Genomic DNA, 16,322 nt, shown 5'->3' on the forward strand with positions numbered 1-16,322 from the left:
GTTGCGGTCGCACTTTGGCTAGAGTCAGTAGAAAGCGCTTCTTGTGCTGGTGACACTGGACAGCAACAAGTCACGCACGTGTTTATGTTTACAGCTTCCTCGTGTCAATCTTCTGACCTACGCGAGAACGTGAAACAAGTCTTTTACTTCGATGCATTAGGAAATTATGGTGTTAACGTACGGCGGAAGTGAAGATCGCCTAAACGGAACCCAGATTTGCAAAGTTCCCATTTCAGAATTAGTAGCAAGAAAATGCCTGCCGCGATCGCTCGCTGAAGTGACCGTGCTCGGAAAGAAGTACTTGTGCATTGTGTACCCACACCAGTACACAAGCAACGTCGTCTACCTGGACAAAACAGTTGAGCTTCGGAGCAACGACGTTGCCATTGGAGCCGACCTTGGCAACGTCCACGTCGAATTTCTCGGCGCAAGCCTTCCTGCCGACCATGTAGTAGTCACGGTCGTCTTTCAGTCTGTCCATGACTTGGCGAAGTGGCACGGCGTCCGCCGTGAGCGCATGCCGCATTGGCTGTGTAAAATAATGCGCAGTTATTACGTGAAAGACGGCGCGGTGCTGCTCTGCCCGTCCAACCGCCCTCTATCTCGGCTCTGCGCAGTGCACGCAATCCGCATCGAGAAAGTGTCGCCTTCATCATCAGACGCCTGCAGGGTTACGGGCAACACGAAGATCATAGTTTCGAACATGGTGTACAAGTCGGATGGCGATGATCACGCGCCATTTTCGAACGTCTGGGAGCAGACGTTAAGCGAACCCATGGAGTTGCTTGTGAAGCTTTGCACCTTCCCTCACAAGTACCCCGAGACCCTCAAAGCAGTCGGCTTACAACTTCATCGCGGCGTTCTGTTGACGGGTCCCTCGGGAACCGGCAAAACTAGCGTGGTCCGGCGAGTCGCTCAGCACTGCGGCGCACACTTGTTGACTGTCAGGGGACCTGATCTGTGTCGTTCTGCTCCCGGTGAAAGCGAAGCACTGCTTCGCTCCATCTTCTCGGAGGCGACGACGCTGAGCGAAGTGCTGCCTTGCATCGTGCTGATCGACGACGTGGACCTGCTGTGCGTCAAAAGGTCGTCGGGCGCGTCGCAGCACGCCAACAGGCTGGTCACACAGTTGCTCACCCTCATGGACGGCATGGAAGACAGGCGGCGCGTGTTCGTCGTCGCCACGACGACACGGCCGAACAGCATCGACCCAGCCATGCGGCGCCCGGGACGTTTCGACAAAGAGGTGGGAACTTTGTGGAGGCCGCAGGAGAGGGAGAATTTGGGAAACTGCGGGTTGCTAGTTGCGTCACGGTTTCGCATGACATTTCTGATTGGATGAAGCTAGTGAAATGGCGAATTCTGACTCGACGAATGGCGCTTGCTTGTGGAAGAACCGGTGCACCACTCAGCGTACCAGGTAGCAGGAGGGTACTTTCTTGTCCCCTGCTCCCCTAATGGTACCCCTCTTCCTGCCAGGCACTCCTTTGTTCCCTGCACTTCCTTTGAATAGCAGCCATGATGAAACTGTCACTGCTGGCCAGGGATTTATACACACCCCCAACACCCCTTCAGAATGATTTCGACACCCCCCAAAAAAGTTTGTACTACCACAAGCACTCCACCCTTGGATTTCCCCCAGCAGCCCACCAACACCCCCCCAGGAGGAGTTCGACATCCCCCAAAATCGAAATTCTGGATAAACCCCTGCAGCTGGCGGCATTGCAGGTTGTCTTGTAGCTAAACCTGTCCTTTTCTAAGTGAGTTGCAGAAAAATACAAAACCCTAGAGCTCACTTGAAGGAGTGCTATAGATGTTTTATATTGACATTGATGTTTAAATTGACATTGATGATATAAATTGATGTTTTATAGATATTATGAGTTCATCCAAGCATCAGGGCTTGGATGAACTCATTTTAACCCACCAAAGTGTATAGCACACCTATTTGCACATTAGTAGTGTCCATCGTGATAGCCTTGGCAACACGTGCTGGGGACTCGCATTTTCCCCTCTGCGTTTTATTTGTATGCAAACAATTCAAAGATACCTGGCAGCCAGAGGCTACAGCGATAATATTTGGTGGCAGCCCCCAAGCCCTGCAAACTTTGCGACTAGTGGTGTGTTCATTTATTAGTGCAAGCTTTGGACAACGTTTAAGCTTAGTCGTGCAGCCTGTGTGGAATGTATGCGCGGAGCGCACTTACAAACATCTTTCCTTTTGCACACTTCTTTTTTGTCTCTTTGGGCACATGTCGTGGTGTGCTAATAGGCAGAAAATGGGCTGATTACCATCTGCAAGACGACGTGGCAAAATTTTTTTGGAGGTCACACTGGGACAACTCACAATTCAAATGCGTGACATTTCCTGTGGATTTGTTAACGATAAAATAAAAGGGGTAGCCGGGCTTGTCATCTTCAAGTAGAATTTAGAATTTGGATTTTAAAGTGGAGTTTAGAGAACTGCTTCAAAACACTAGTGAATATTTTTTGTAGACTTCATTGTGCTCACTGCACGCTGCCTGTGCAAATTTCATCAACCATGTGCCAAACATTATAACAGCCCCCTTTGCGTTAATATGTCATTCTATTGTCGATTTGCTTTTTGTTGCGTTTCAGTTGCTGTTAGGAGCCCTGTCGACTAAAGAGAGGGCAGCCATCTTCACAGCGGTTGGAACCCAGCTGGGTCTTGACTTGGGCCACCTTGTCCTGTCTACGTCTGGATTTGTCCTCGGAGACATGATGGCGCTTCTGCGGGAATCTCTCATGGCTGCCATCAAGCGCACTGTAAGTTGTTTTTTGAGAAACATGCCTTGTTTCATTTCTACGGAACCACAATGTCCAGGATGGGGATAGTGATGGTGGCTATGCCTTTAACAATGGGTCGCCAGCGCCTAGCGGCGTGGCGAAGCAAAAATAAAAAAAAAGAACAATAACAAAAATTACCCCACCTTCCCGCGAGGGGAACCCTGTGGAGATGCGACGCATCTTGGGAGTTCACTTGGTGTTTCCGTTGGGTTGATTCTCTAATTGCGTGAAACGTGTGAGGAACGCGTATGATGTATTCTTTATTTAACACGCGGTGTAACGTTAACGATGACGGCCTTGTGGTCGCTGAAGTGTATGGGTAGTGGATGGTATCACATTCGGTATCACGTGTACGAAGTTTGGAATCGGCTGCTCGCTTTAATCGTTTGTGTTCAGCATCACGTTCACGCCGCTTCGCAGCCTTGTCTTCAGTGGGGCTGATCACAGTGATCGGTGCTTGTTACGGTTGCACGGGCGATAGCAGAATTGTTAGGCTCCATTCAACGCATTGATGGAAATCGGAACACCGGTTCTGGAACGACCGCGGCTATGACGCAACGTGGCGTGGCTATGACGCAACGCAATCCACTTTAATGCAAACCAATCCAAATCCAAGCCAAGCCAAGCCAACCCAATCGAATCCAATCCAATGCCCCTCGCGAGAGAGTATTCGCTATTGGAGAGGAGAGGGGGTGAGCGGCGGAGAGCGCAGCTCGCGCGGCGAGGAGAATGGGGAAGGGGTGTGGACGGGCAACAACGCCGTATGGAGGGACAAGGCGAGTGAATGAGATGCAGTCGCATCTAAAAAAACACTACACTGCTTCTGTCGCATAAAATTGAGCTCAAGTACCCCGTTGAACTGCCCTGTGTGACCACCAAGACTCCAACCGCCATTTCGTAGTGGCTGTGGCTGTGCCCGGGCTGTCACCGTTGCCACTCCCGGCACTCCCAGTTTCCTCCGACGTCCTGAACCTAAGGGACCGACAGCTACGAAGTACGGGCTATGGGAAAAATACCCCGACATGCTGCTACCACTTGCTCTGTTGTCTCTTCTGCAGAATCGCAGAGTACACAGATCCTTGCCATGCTAGCTGTGAAGCGCGCTCTTCAAGTTCGCAAGCTCAGCACCCCACACCTTGCCTCCGCCAGGAAACAACTCCCCTTCGAGTTGTCATATAGCCATTCCCTGCTGATCTTAGTTTTTGTTTTCTCCCTGCACTAGACCACTAGGGAAGACTTGTTCTTGCATACCTCTTGCCATTTTCTGGTCTCTGCACCTGCTCGTATACCTGCTTCTTTGCCCCCGTCGTTGCTGCCGTCGCGAGGCTGACCATTGGCAGGTAGAAAACGCACCGCCGTCGCACAGTCCACTGTGTCCATCTCGTTGATCAAAATATTCTTAAGGTAGGTTAAAGGAGCCATGAAGAGAAAACACAAGTTTGGTTCATTCAAAAGATTGCCTCATTAGAATCATACTGACACCACTTTTAACGTAAACTTCGCTCAAATAAGCTGCATAATTAGGAAAAAGGGGAATGGCCATGCGACCCACTAGCTCATTTCCCGCAACAGAACCTATGATGTCATACCAGACAGCTCTGCGATTGGCGGAGAGCGGCAAAAGCAAATGCAAATTAGGCAGAGCTTATAAGCTTGCCGAACGGGCTATTTGCGCTTAAATTTAGGGCACATTCTTTTTAAAGCCCTAAGAATGGTGGGACAAATAGTGGAAGTTACGAAAGCAAACGTAAACATAGAAGTACCGATGCGTACTGCTGTTGGTACTGCGCGCACTATGCTTGGTTTAGCTGCACAGGACTGCGGGGCTTCGGGGTTGTTTCAGACGACACTGGCCGATTGACGCAAGCGATGATGTCTTACGTGACCGCATTTGTCGAGCGAGCACCATGTTTCATGAAACGATTGTCTCCATGAACAAAACAAGCCAGGAACAAATACGTTCACAAACAAACCAAAGGCAGAAAACGGCTTGCCGCGGTGTGGTGGCGCCATCTAGGTTCCCTAACGGTAAACAGGGCCCTGTGATGTCATTGCAGACGACGAAAACGCACGATTTAGTGGGAAAATCAAAATTTTAACTTAAATTAATTAATTTCTCAGTGAATAAAGCATTGTTTGCATTCGGACAAGCGCTGGGGGCACTATAAAACACGAAATCTTTCGAATAACACAAACTTGTGTTTTGTCTTCATGGCTCCTTTAAGATCAGAGCTTAAAATACCTTAAGATCGAAATATTCTTAAGGTAGGTCGTGAGCAAGCCCTTCACTCTAGCACCACGAGCTAAAAAGTGAAATGTAACACAAGCAGAAGTTATGACGAATTTTCTGTGTAAAATAAAAATCACCTGCATCGTCCTGGCTGTAGTAGCTCCGTCAGAACACCGCAAGTGTCGGATTATGTACGGGCATGCTCATTAGCCCCTCAGTATCCTGGCATGTCGTTTCTTGAATATTCTGATGTCCTGGAACCTCGTCTATGATTATGTGAGTGCTGTTAGTCTGTGCATGTTTTAGCAACGAAGGCCTTGATATGCAGAGTTTGGTGCATATTGTGATATGTCCACCTTGCTTGTGCAACCATACTGCGGCGAAGGTTGAAAACGTGGCATGCACTACAGCACACTGAATTTTTGTGAAAGGAAGTCACCCTGGCTTGAACAAGGTGTATGTACAAGGACCTGTTAAGTTGTTAAGTGCTTGTACGGTGTGCTGTCTTATTTCATTAGGTGAATCGTACAAATTGAGAAACAGGTGTAATTGACCTTTCTCCTGTGATTTTGCTTGTCTCTCTGCACTGCAGGCATGTATTTGACATTCAACAATGGTTCCGGCATCGTACATTTCTTATTTCCTATTGAATTTTAGCATTCATTTACGTGTGGGTGACTAATTTCAAAGTCAAGCTTTCTCATCTTAGGTCTTCTTCTTCACAGCCTTCAAGTTGCAAGGAGGCGCTCGTCACGGATGACGACTTTCGAGCTGCCCTTGCAACTGTTAGGTCAAACCTGAGTAACCGCCTCGAGTTTGCCGTTGAAGCAGTCCCTCGCTTCTCCTGGAATGAGCTTGGAGGGGTTGAGAACATCAGAAAAAAGCTTCAAACTGTGAGTGAAACTTCTTCTTTTTTCTTTTTTTTTTTTTTTTCCTGTTTCCACCACAATTTGTTTCGGAATTAAGTATAGCCAGCTGAAGATTGCAAAAGCTACTGGCAAAGTTCTTTTATAAGTTCAGGCACATTCCGTGGTTTTATTTTAGGAACTTTTGGCGATACGCCCTGGCGATGGCGTTAAAGGCCAACTGCACTCAAAATTTCGACCACTTGAAAACACGATTTCCGTATAGCCTGCTGAAAAAGAAAGCAACATGCAAAATACGACAGCTGAAATACGCGCGTGGACTCCGCAAGCGGTCAGCAAAAATCGGTGATTTTGAAAGTGAAATCGAGAAGCCTGCGCGCAAGCTCTACGTGCGCACAGGGCAGAAAATGAGTGAAGCGTTCGCAGCAGAGCTCAACCGGTTCTCCAGCTGCGTGGCTGGCCAGAGGAAGAAACGCCGGACGGCCGGCGCGTCACAGGCGCGTCATGGCTGTTTACGCGATCCGCCGGCAGGTGCAGCGTGGTCTGCGGCGGAGCTTGCTTCTGACTGATTAACGAGGCGTTTCACGGGGTTACCACTTGTGTCCCAGCTGATTTGGGGGTACTTACTACACATTAAAAATAAATTTTGTCGAGGTGAAATTTGAGTACAGTTGGCCTTTAATCAGTGCACTCAGCCACCGACATATTTACGTGGCCTTGCAGCTAATCAAGGACTAGAAACCTTTACCTGCACCATTATGAAAATTCAAATCATCGTGTTGCTATCCCTCTTTTGGCAAAAGTGTTGTACTGACTGACCTTGTGGGGCCCCACGTCAAAAGTACGTATTATGGGCCTATTGATGCTGTAAAAGCATCAATAAGCCTATATTGAATGGGCGAGTCATGCTGTCAGGAATACTCTTAAATGAGACGCCTTGGTGAACTTGGTGAACTTCTTGGTGAACTTCGCCAGGTTTTTGTGCAGATGTTTTGGCATCACCCTTTTATTTTGGAGCCATTTTCAGCACTCATTGCAAAAGCATTTCTGCTGTAGCGCAGCCTGAACATACAGTATACAAAGGCAAGACCTTCCCAAACTACTTTAACCGGCGGATTGGTTATTATATGGCAACGTTGTTCGCTGCAAAGGAAACTTCAAGCATGTTTGATGCAAAATGCTAGTACATTAGTGTAAAGAGCAGCAGTGGATTGGTCTTTATAAAATTGCATGAAAAGAAATGGGGAAGGGGGTTAAAAACAACGTCGAAAAAAGCCGAGATAAAAGCAGAACATAAAAAAAAGGTCAAATTCAAGCTACGTCAATCACCACAAAAACAAACTATAAAATAAAAATACTGGCTCATGCAGTCTGCTGAAGTTATGTGCCTGGGTCACGTCACCACTACCAAGTTCTCCGTCTTTGTTCTCTTAGACTAAGGGTTCCCTAACACAAGCTGAAGCTCGTGCAAATACAGTAAAACCCGTTACCAAAGACACTGAAGAGACTCAGGAAACATGTCTCTTGTAACTGAGGTCTCTTGTAGGCAATGTTGGTTTAGAGCCATTTTGTCTACAAGCTCCCATGCTGAGGCAGCTAGGACTGCGCTGCTTGTAGCGATTGAAAAACAACAGCAGGCAGGAGGGAAACTAATTTTCTGCAAAACCTGCAGTGACAGCCCTAGCCTGCACCCAGGAGAATGTTTTGAGCAGTATCACACACTGCTGAAATATCGATAAAGGAGTTGCAAGCGTAATGCAAGAGGAAAAATAAATATCTTGTGAGTTTTTCTTGCACAGTTTGTGTTTTTCTCTGCGGCGCCAGAAACTGCCAAAATCGATGCGGACCAGAACGGCCGGAGAGTGGGTAAAAGTTTCGCACTGCAAAGGGCTAAGGGCGCGTACATAAGCGGTTGCCGGTTTATGCCTGCACATGTGGGGAGTGGACGGAGGAAGGGGGGGGCGTGCACGTAACGCTATAAATTTCACGCTCTCACTGATGATGTGTTCGTTGTGCTGGCAGGAGGATTGCACGTGGACGTCAAACAGCCAAATGCGACATGCCTGGTTTCTTCACTGGTCGAGCAGATCGGGTTGTGTGCTACACAGACAACAAGATGCCCGTGACACAAGAGGGAAACAGACAGCCCCATGTTTGTTCGCTAGGATAAAGCTCGAGTCCTTGCAAGTTTCATTCAGCTAAATCGCTAGGAAGTATCATCATCATCACCAGCCTATCTACGCCCACTGCAGGGCAAAGGCCTCTCCCGTAGATCTCCAATTGTCCCGGTCCTGGGCTAACTGCGACCAATTTATCCCCGCAAACTTCTTGATCTCATCTGCCCACTTAACTTTCTGCCGCCCCCTGCCACGCTTTCCTACTCTAGGGTTTTACTCTGTTACCCTTAATGACCAACGGTTATCTTGCCTTCGCATTACAGGCCCTGCCCACACCCATTTCTTCTTCTTAATTTCTACTAATATGTCCTTAACACGCGTTTGTTCCCTTACCCACTTCGCTCAGTTCTTCTCCCTTAATGTTACATTTATCATAAGGAGTGCAGCAGTGGCATAGAGGTAGAGCATCCGCCTCGTATGCAGAAAGATCGTGGTTCAAATCCCGGTGCCGCACAATTACAATCGAATTTAAAAAAAAAAGGCGCGTGTTGGTGGAATTGTAGATTTATGTCCAGCTTCGCAGGTCATCTATCTTCACAGAATAGAAGGGCGCATTTTTTTTTATAAACAAATGAATGAATAAATAAATAAATAAATTTCCACATTGTAGATTTTAATAAAAGGCTTAAGGAAGGCATTGAACAGCCACATTTTTTGAATTATCAACTCAATGTGAGCAACACTGCCTGTCTGGTATGCTACACAACCATCTTCCTGCTCCAGATGCTTATCTTGTAAGAGCTGCGAGCAGAGTTCATTTTTGCATTGCAGTGTTCACCCATCTGATTTGACATATTTTGCACAACTCGGTGCTGGAAGAAACTGCGCAGCAGCGCTGGGATAAATTTAATCAACTGAGAAGAGTCCGAGAAAAGTAGGCGTCGACTTGTATTTGGACTCCAGAAATTATCCAATATTTGAGTTTTATGGGTTAATTCAAACCCAGAAATCTTTTACCGGCAATTGTTTCTGGAAGTTTTTTCGGAATTGGCCAAAAATGCAGAACACTCATGTAATGAAGGTACCCTGTAACCTGAAGTGCAGTCGAACAACAGTGCAGACAAAACCAACAAGCCCTCTTCCTTACCTTGCTGTAGATTAGAGTCCACAGCGCGTGTGTGTGTGTATGTGCAAAGACAAACAATGAAATGATCCCGCACCAAATGCTGAAAGATCTGGAGGTTGCAAGGAGGTCTGGGAAGAGTGGAAGAACAAGAGGGGTAGCTGTTTGAGGCTGTGCCCTTACAATCTACGCTCACTTATGTAATACCCCTATCACACGAGCACTTTAAAGCTGGATTTAAGCAAAGCGCGATTGACTTTTTGAGCGCTCGACGCACAGCCGCTGCTACACGGCACGTTTTAATCCTGATCGAGAAGTTGTACCGGTTGCACTTACGTACGCCAGATGGTGCTAAAAATGTATTACACGGTCGGTGTCTGGTAACTTTGCGCGGTCATAGGTATGCAAAACTATATAAATGTTACCTCATACTTATTTGGGTCAAGTTATTTGACACAGTTTGCGGCATTCGTTGAAGTTGTCAACTTCTGTGCCGTTATTCAGCAGGGATGAGGGTATCACCGGTTTCGTCCAATCGCGCTTGGAAACCTCAGTCGCGCTTGGGGAACCAGGATTGAGTTCGAGCGGGATCGGGCTCGACCGCGATTGAAACTGGCCTTGTAGCAGCGCCCGATTCGGATTGGGCTCGATTTGGATCGACTTAATCGCAATTGAAAGTGCCCATGTCAGTTGGCCACACTTCCGGTGTCCTCAGGCAGTCGAGGGCCCTCTGCTACACCCAGCAGCCTTTGGGAGGCTGGGGGTGTCCCAGCCGAGAGGCGTGCTGCTGGTGGGGCCGCCAGGGTGCGGCAAGACTGCTGTGGCTTTGGCGGTTGCCTCTGGATGCCCTGGAGCGACCGTCTTCTCCCTGGGAGCAGCCGATGTGTACTCGCCCTTCGTCGGGGACTCCGAGAAGATCATCTCAACGGTGAGCTGTCCCTCCCCTGCTTAGTTTACGTGGGGTTTTGAAACAAAGGGAAGAAACAATGTACGAACGGAAATAAATTATCACTAGGTAACACAGAAAAAACCCTGGGCTGCAAGTCTGTCTTTGAAGCTCTGTGAGTGTGTCTGGTATGCCACGTGCACTGGTCTTATTCATGTTTGAAAAATGTGATTTCTTTATGCACACTACCTTTTGAATTTCTGAAAGGTTCCTGGCTGTAATTTAGCAACTTGCCAGTCTTGCGTGGTGGCGCAAAATATCCTCCCTGTGGTTGACATCGTCTGTTGGCATTGACGTGTAAGCTTCTTAAAAAAAAAAAATTCAAATTTTCCTTTGGTAATTTGTTTGGTGAAAGCTCTTGTTTCAATTTGAAGCTCCAAGATGTGGAGAGAAATTGTCTCACGATTTTTTTTATAATATCACAGTTGGTTCGGCAATGCGACTTTCAGAGACAATCCTTTTATGGACACAGTGCTGCCATAACTGAGAAGTTCGTGATTAAGGCATTTTTTATTCACTGTCGCTGTTGCTGATGTTGGCTCACGTGCATGGATTAATCCCAGAAACGCCGCTGGGGCAAGTACAGGAAATTTCTTGATGTGGCACTAAAATTTCTTCCGTATTTTCTATTCGTCTAATTTTAATGCATTCTCGGTTGTGCTGAAATTGGCAGTCAGTCAGTTTTGAAAGCTCTCTTTGTGCCTCTATGGTCCCCCTAGGCATTTGTGCTGGTGCTCACTGTGCAGGTCTTTCGGCAAGCAAGATTGAGGGCACCAAGTGTCATCTTCATGGACGACTTGGATACGCTGGTGGGCCGAAGGTCTGGCGAGCACTCAGGAGCACAGGACCGAGTGCTCTCTGCGCTGCTGTGCGAAATTGATGGCATCGGTTAGTAGAGGCACATAGTCTTTTTCCAATGGAATATTATAGTTTCGAAATTTTTGCTTCGCTATATGAAGTGAACTAAATGAAGCGAACTATATGAAGAGACTTAACAAGCTTAAGGACACTGGTCTTGAGGAAATTCTTGTTATTTTTTAACCTGTATGCATAAGATTTACACATTCAGTGTATTTTAACACCCTGAACGCAAATATGCAGTCAGTTTTCGTCTATGTGGTGCAAGTTCAGAGTTGTGCAGCATGTTCATCATTTATCATCATTTATTTATTTATTTAGCATGTTATGCCATTACAATTCGGGCAATTTTTTCATTATCTACCTATAAAATACCCAAATATTTTTTATCCCTCTCTGCTCTAGAAAGACCAGGGAGTGCAACCATACCACTGCAGTAATTTTAGCGCTGTTTCTACAATTGCTGTAAACTTACTAAATGCCTGGTCATCAATTATACCAAAGTTTTTGTAAAACGAACTGCAAAAAGAATTGGGCTAGCAAAAGGATACTGTAAATTTTGTGGTTTTATTGCACTGTTCAGTTCATAAGCTTTCAAATGCAGCAAAAATGACACAAATCTGACCAGTACCCGACAGCTGACCTCGTGGGAAAAAAGTTGGTCCTGAGAAAAAAAAAGGCACAGAGTTTGGAAACATGAGAAAATGGTCATTTAGGCAGCTTCAAAGGGCAACAGCTTTGCAAATACTTATGGTACAGCTATAATATTTTGCAGGTACATTCTTTGGGACCTGTAGACTGCAAGTAAAATTAACACAGAAAATGGATATTTTGGCACATTTTCAGTCTTCAAGACCAGTATACCCCCTTGAGCTTGTTAATTCGCATTCCACGGGGATGCAAAAAGAGTTTGTGCAAAAAAAGAGATTGTGTGGGAGCAGCATATTTACCTGCTTTAAAGTGTTGTCAAATACACAACTTCAAATATGTGGTGCTGTGCGACTATGTAATACTTTCAAAGGCTTCAGAGCACACACACACAGAGGATCCAGAGTACGTGCACAGATTTCTCGGGGCCAACCCTCCTAGTGTTTGCAGTGGGACTACTAACTGATTGTTTGAACTACTTGACTAACTGAAATGATTGAGTTGCTCAGCCTTTTCATAAAGTGTAGTTCAATACACCTATGCAAGTATGTGCCACCTTGGGCGGGCTTGTTTCGTGCTGCAGAGGGCATCTAGCTTAAAAATATGAATGTGATAGCATCATCATTAGAGGCCGGATTTTTAGGCGTTAAAAAAGTGTGCTTTAGGCGCCAAGAATAGGCAGGCAAAACAACTTTGTTTTAGGCCTCCTATGTCGTAAATATAGGCGCCACACATTTTTACACAGATGAAATAATTTCTAACGAAGGCGTGCGGAACCTGTATCTACTATGGGGAAACCTAAAAATGGTATTGCTTGTGATCGCACAAAGGCACCAGCAGTTGAACATAGCCATTCAATTGCCCCACAAAACCACTGCACTAATGGTGATCCATTGGCTTGATTCAACAAGCACACTGCTCGCATTTGTTTTCCATAGCCGCTGTCGCTTCCTCGAGCATCGAATATAGTGAAACAGACATGAAAGGAATGCTTGAGAGCTGCAGGTACTGATTTAAAAAACGGTACTTTATGTCGGTCTGATGCAATTTAATTGCAACACAACAGAAACAGACACAAATAATAAACTCGAGATTCAACGATTTATCTATGGTTCGTACCACAAGCTAGGTGCAGCACTGTGGAGGCTCCATTGTTGTCAACAGTGCACCCACTGAGGGCGCCTAACTCGCCGTGAAGGGGGTCCTGAAAGGACATTTTCTTCTCCCCGCTTGGCAAGTGGAACGGCAAGGCCCCGGCACCTTTTGTCGCTTCCTTCGCGGTGAGTTAGGCGCCCTGAAGGGGCGGGCTGTTGACAGCAATGTAGCCTCGACAGTGCTGAACCTAGCTTGTAAAAATGAACTATAGACATTATGCTCTTACAGGAGGATTGTTAGGTACAACTCTAGCAGTCTTCTCATATACAGTGATATCATCTGAATTATTCAGGTATGACATCCCAACACACCTAAATACACTTCCCCACAATTGAAGAGCACTTGAAAAGGTGTTTAGCAGCCTAGCAGTTTTTGTATGGAAAAGCGCGTCTTAGAGCCTGTCGGGAGTGTGAATGTTAAGGCGTAAGGAAATCCAGCTGCGCAGTGATGTTTTGCCATTGGCTTTTCAATATAGGAATGATCTGCTAAAAAAGTCGTGTTCAGTGCTGAACCGTTGCATTGAAAATAGAGTTGGATTTGAGTATGCTTCAGGAAATGAGGTTGCGACTGCTTCTTTTTGAAGAGATCAGTTTGGAGAGCATGCGGAACGTAGCCTATGACTCACTGTGAAAATTGTTGAAACAATAGCAACTACCACAACATCCAGATTTTTTTTTATTCAAAATTGTGCCTCTTGTCACTGCGTCTCATTCCAGTGCTGCTAGCGGTTGTTTTTGAGAGTTGGTTTAACTAGGGGACTAGGTTGAACCCACCAGAGTTCTGAACAGTCAATGCTAGCTTCCTGGCAACAGGATAACAATATCAAACTGCACTTGAAAGTGAAAGTTTAGGATAAATAGTGCTCATATAGGTGCCAATTTTGAAAATAGGCATTTATAGGCACTATAAAAACGCCCTAAAAGCCCTTCTCAACCTCTCATTCATGGTCATGTATATGAGTGGTGCAGTAGGAGCACAAGGAACAAAATAGGCATTTGCCTAAAATTCGGTTTCTGATCATCATCGTCCTTTTCCCTTTGAGTTTTCTCTTTTTTCTCACTGTTACTGTGACTGAAGCTGCGTTCCGATTTCCTTATTAGACAGTGTGTTTCAACTTTCCTATCAAGTGGCCGTGTCGCCATCTTAGCGGTTCAGTCACTATGTTAAGGTTTTTTTTTTTTTTTCAATTTTAATGAAGCTGAAAAAGAGGACTGCTTCATAAAGACAGCATTGAAATGTATAACAATGCAGGCCACTTTGCTGTCTAAACTCAAAAACAGTGCCAGCACCACCTTTATGCATACTAATGTTGCAACAGCAACAAACTTCTTTGTTCTGAATAGTTTATGTAATTTATTATTTTTGTACCTGGTACAGTTATTGCCCAATATTTATTGTAATAATGTGCAAACATTTTACGAAACTGTGGCTTGCATTTTAAACACACCTGCTACGATGTTGCTGTTGCGTCTAACTAGACTGCTTCCTTTGCTGTCTACCATACTGTCCACAAATTGATACGCACCCTAAGAGCCTTGGTTAGTCACCCTTGTTAGGCCTAATGTTTGGCAGTTTTAACATTAAGCGTGTTGATCTGCCAAGCAACATCAAACTTATTGTATGTTGTTGTACTCATTGTACTATCGAACCTCCCAACAGCAGCTGCTGCTAGTGTAGCAAAGTATTACCAGAGTCCTTCAATGCTTCTCTGGTCATGAAACTCCCGGCCAAGTTTCGTACGGGGACAAAGGCTACCGCAAGGGGCGCCTCCGCAGATCGGAGGGCATCGGGCGGCCGCCGCTGCTCTGTAGCAAAACCGGCTGGCAGGAACGCAATAGCAGCATGCTTGTTCGCACCAAATTTTTTCGCCACTCACAAAATGACAAGTCCGTTTGAGCGGCCCTCGACATGAAAGCGAAAGCGCACTGCTGATAAGGCGGCGAGCGTCTGTTTTATCTTACTCCGTGGTCCGTTCCTTGCCAAACGCGCTCTGACCACGCCCCCGGCTGCCATCCGATCAACACCAGCGCCGCGGCGCAGCCTCCCTGGGCAGCGTACGAAGCTCTCCCATAGCGTGACGGCGAAGTTTCATGACCAGAAAGGCATTGAAGGACTCTGGTATTACATACCCACCGAGTAGTGCATACCCACTGTGGGGTATTGAACAAGGGTATTGAACATTTTGAGCAAGAATGTATGCTGTTTTCTCACAATATTCTGTGGTTTGTGCAGCTAGAACATCTCAGTTCTTTGTTTTAATCATGATTATTGCTGCTTTCATTCTCAACACAATTTTTCTTACTTTTTTATGTTGTCTTTGTTATACCAATTTGTTGCACTTGTTGCAGGAAGCGGCACAATGCGGAGAAATGATGGCATTGAGGTGAGCTTTGTTTGAAGTGTCATGCCCACAAAGTTATTTCTTTCTCTAAGTGATGCCTAGCATTGAGAGGTGGATATTAGAAGAAGCTACCGAACTATTGGACATAGGCTGTGAGTTGTAGTCAATACCATTCATTTGCAGTACGCTGTTTTCTATGCAATTCACAAGTTTTAGCACCGCCAGGGGGTGTTGGAAATATATTTAGGACGTGAGGTATGAAACAGAAGAATTGGAGTGGCTCCGCCTCCCTTATCAAATGCCTCTAGCAGGGCCTAGTGTGACAGAGGGAGCTGAAATGAATAGCACTGATATTAAATTATTAATACCTTCTTGTGACACGGGAACAAGTTTTACTGACAGATCCATTTCTAAGAGGCAGCTTTTATTTGCATTGGCATTATTTGTGTCTGTGTCGGTAAAAGGAAACCTCTTTTCTTCCCGTAAAATTAAAAGGACGAGGTTGTTCCTGGCTTGCTTAGGAACTATGTTTCCCTAAGCTGGCATAGATAACAGTCCACATGAGCCACAAATATCGTTAAAGGAGCCATGAAGAGAAAATACAACTTCGTGTAATTTGAAAGAACTAGGATTCAGTATATCACTCAGCTCCATTACAGCCCCAAAAGAGGTTTTTTTAATGAAAAAAAAAGCAAGAAGTATTTAAAAACTTTCGAATTTTGCGCCACAGTGACGGGTTATGAGCAAGAATGACATCATACGGGCCAACAATAAAACATAATTTTCAGTGCGTTAACTGCACGTTAGCGTTCAAGTGATGCGGTCAAATAGAACTAGAGGCGCCATTACAGACGTCCAGTCATGTCGTCGCGACAGGTCAGTTAGGCGGCCGCCAGTCGCCACAAACAAGGTTCCGTGACGTCATAGAAAAGTTGCGGGAAATTGGCTAGGGGGTCGCCACGGCTTCACACGTTTTCTTTAACATCTCCGTTATTTGTTTGAAGATTGCGATGATATTGGTATCATTGTTATCGGGACTAAGCAGTCTTTCTAATAAACTCAACTTGTATTTTGTCTTCATGGCTCCTTGAAGCAAAGCACACTGTCAAGGCTATGTGTAGTCATAGGTCAGCAGGCTCACTCACAAGTGCACTCACCACTGGCTGATGAGTAATGTAGGAGTCTAACCACTCTTGTGTTTCCAAGCATTTCTATTCTTGTATGCATTAC

The 16,322-nt window shown here is 45.8% G+C and overlaps 1 protein-coding gene across 1 annotated transcript in view; it reads left to right on the forward strand.

Moving 5' to 3' along the window:
• The window catches only part of LOC144169417 (uncharacterized), a 33,331-nt gene continuing 17,009 nt past the window's right edge, over positions 1-16,322 (forward strand). Inside the window, exons 1-6 of the mRNA XM_077698549.1 lie at positions 1-1,246; positions 2,620-2,787; positions 5,764-5,931; positions 9,860-10,072; positions 10,837-10,978; positions 15,100-15,134. Coding sequence (XP_077554675.1) covers positions 167-1,246; positions 2,620-2,787; positions 5,764-5,931; positions 9,860-10,072; positions 10,837-10,978; positions 15,100-15,134 — 1,806 coding nt within the window. The 5' untranslated portion in view covers positions 1-166. The remainder of the gene's footprint in view (positions 1,247-2,619; positions 2,788-5,763; positions 5,932-9,859; positions 10,073-10,836; positions 10,979-15,099; positions 15,135-16,322) is intronic.

Source organism: Haemaphysalis longicornis, unplaced genomic scaffold (genome assembly GCF_048455015.1).
Source record: "Haemaphysalis longicornis isolate Haplotype H1 unplaced genomic scaffold, Haemaphysalis longicornis Haplotype H1 scaffold_2, whole genome shotgun sequence".
Taxonomy (NCBI): Eukaryota; Metazoa; Arthropoda; class Arachnida; order Ixodida; family Ixodidae; genus Haemaphysalis; species Haemaphysalis longicornis.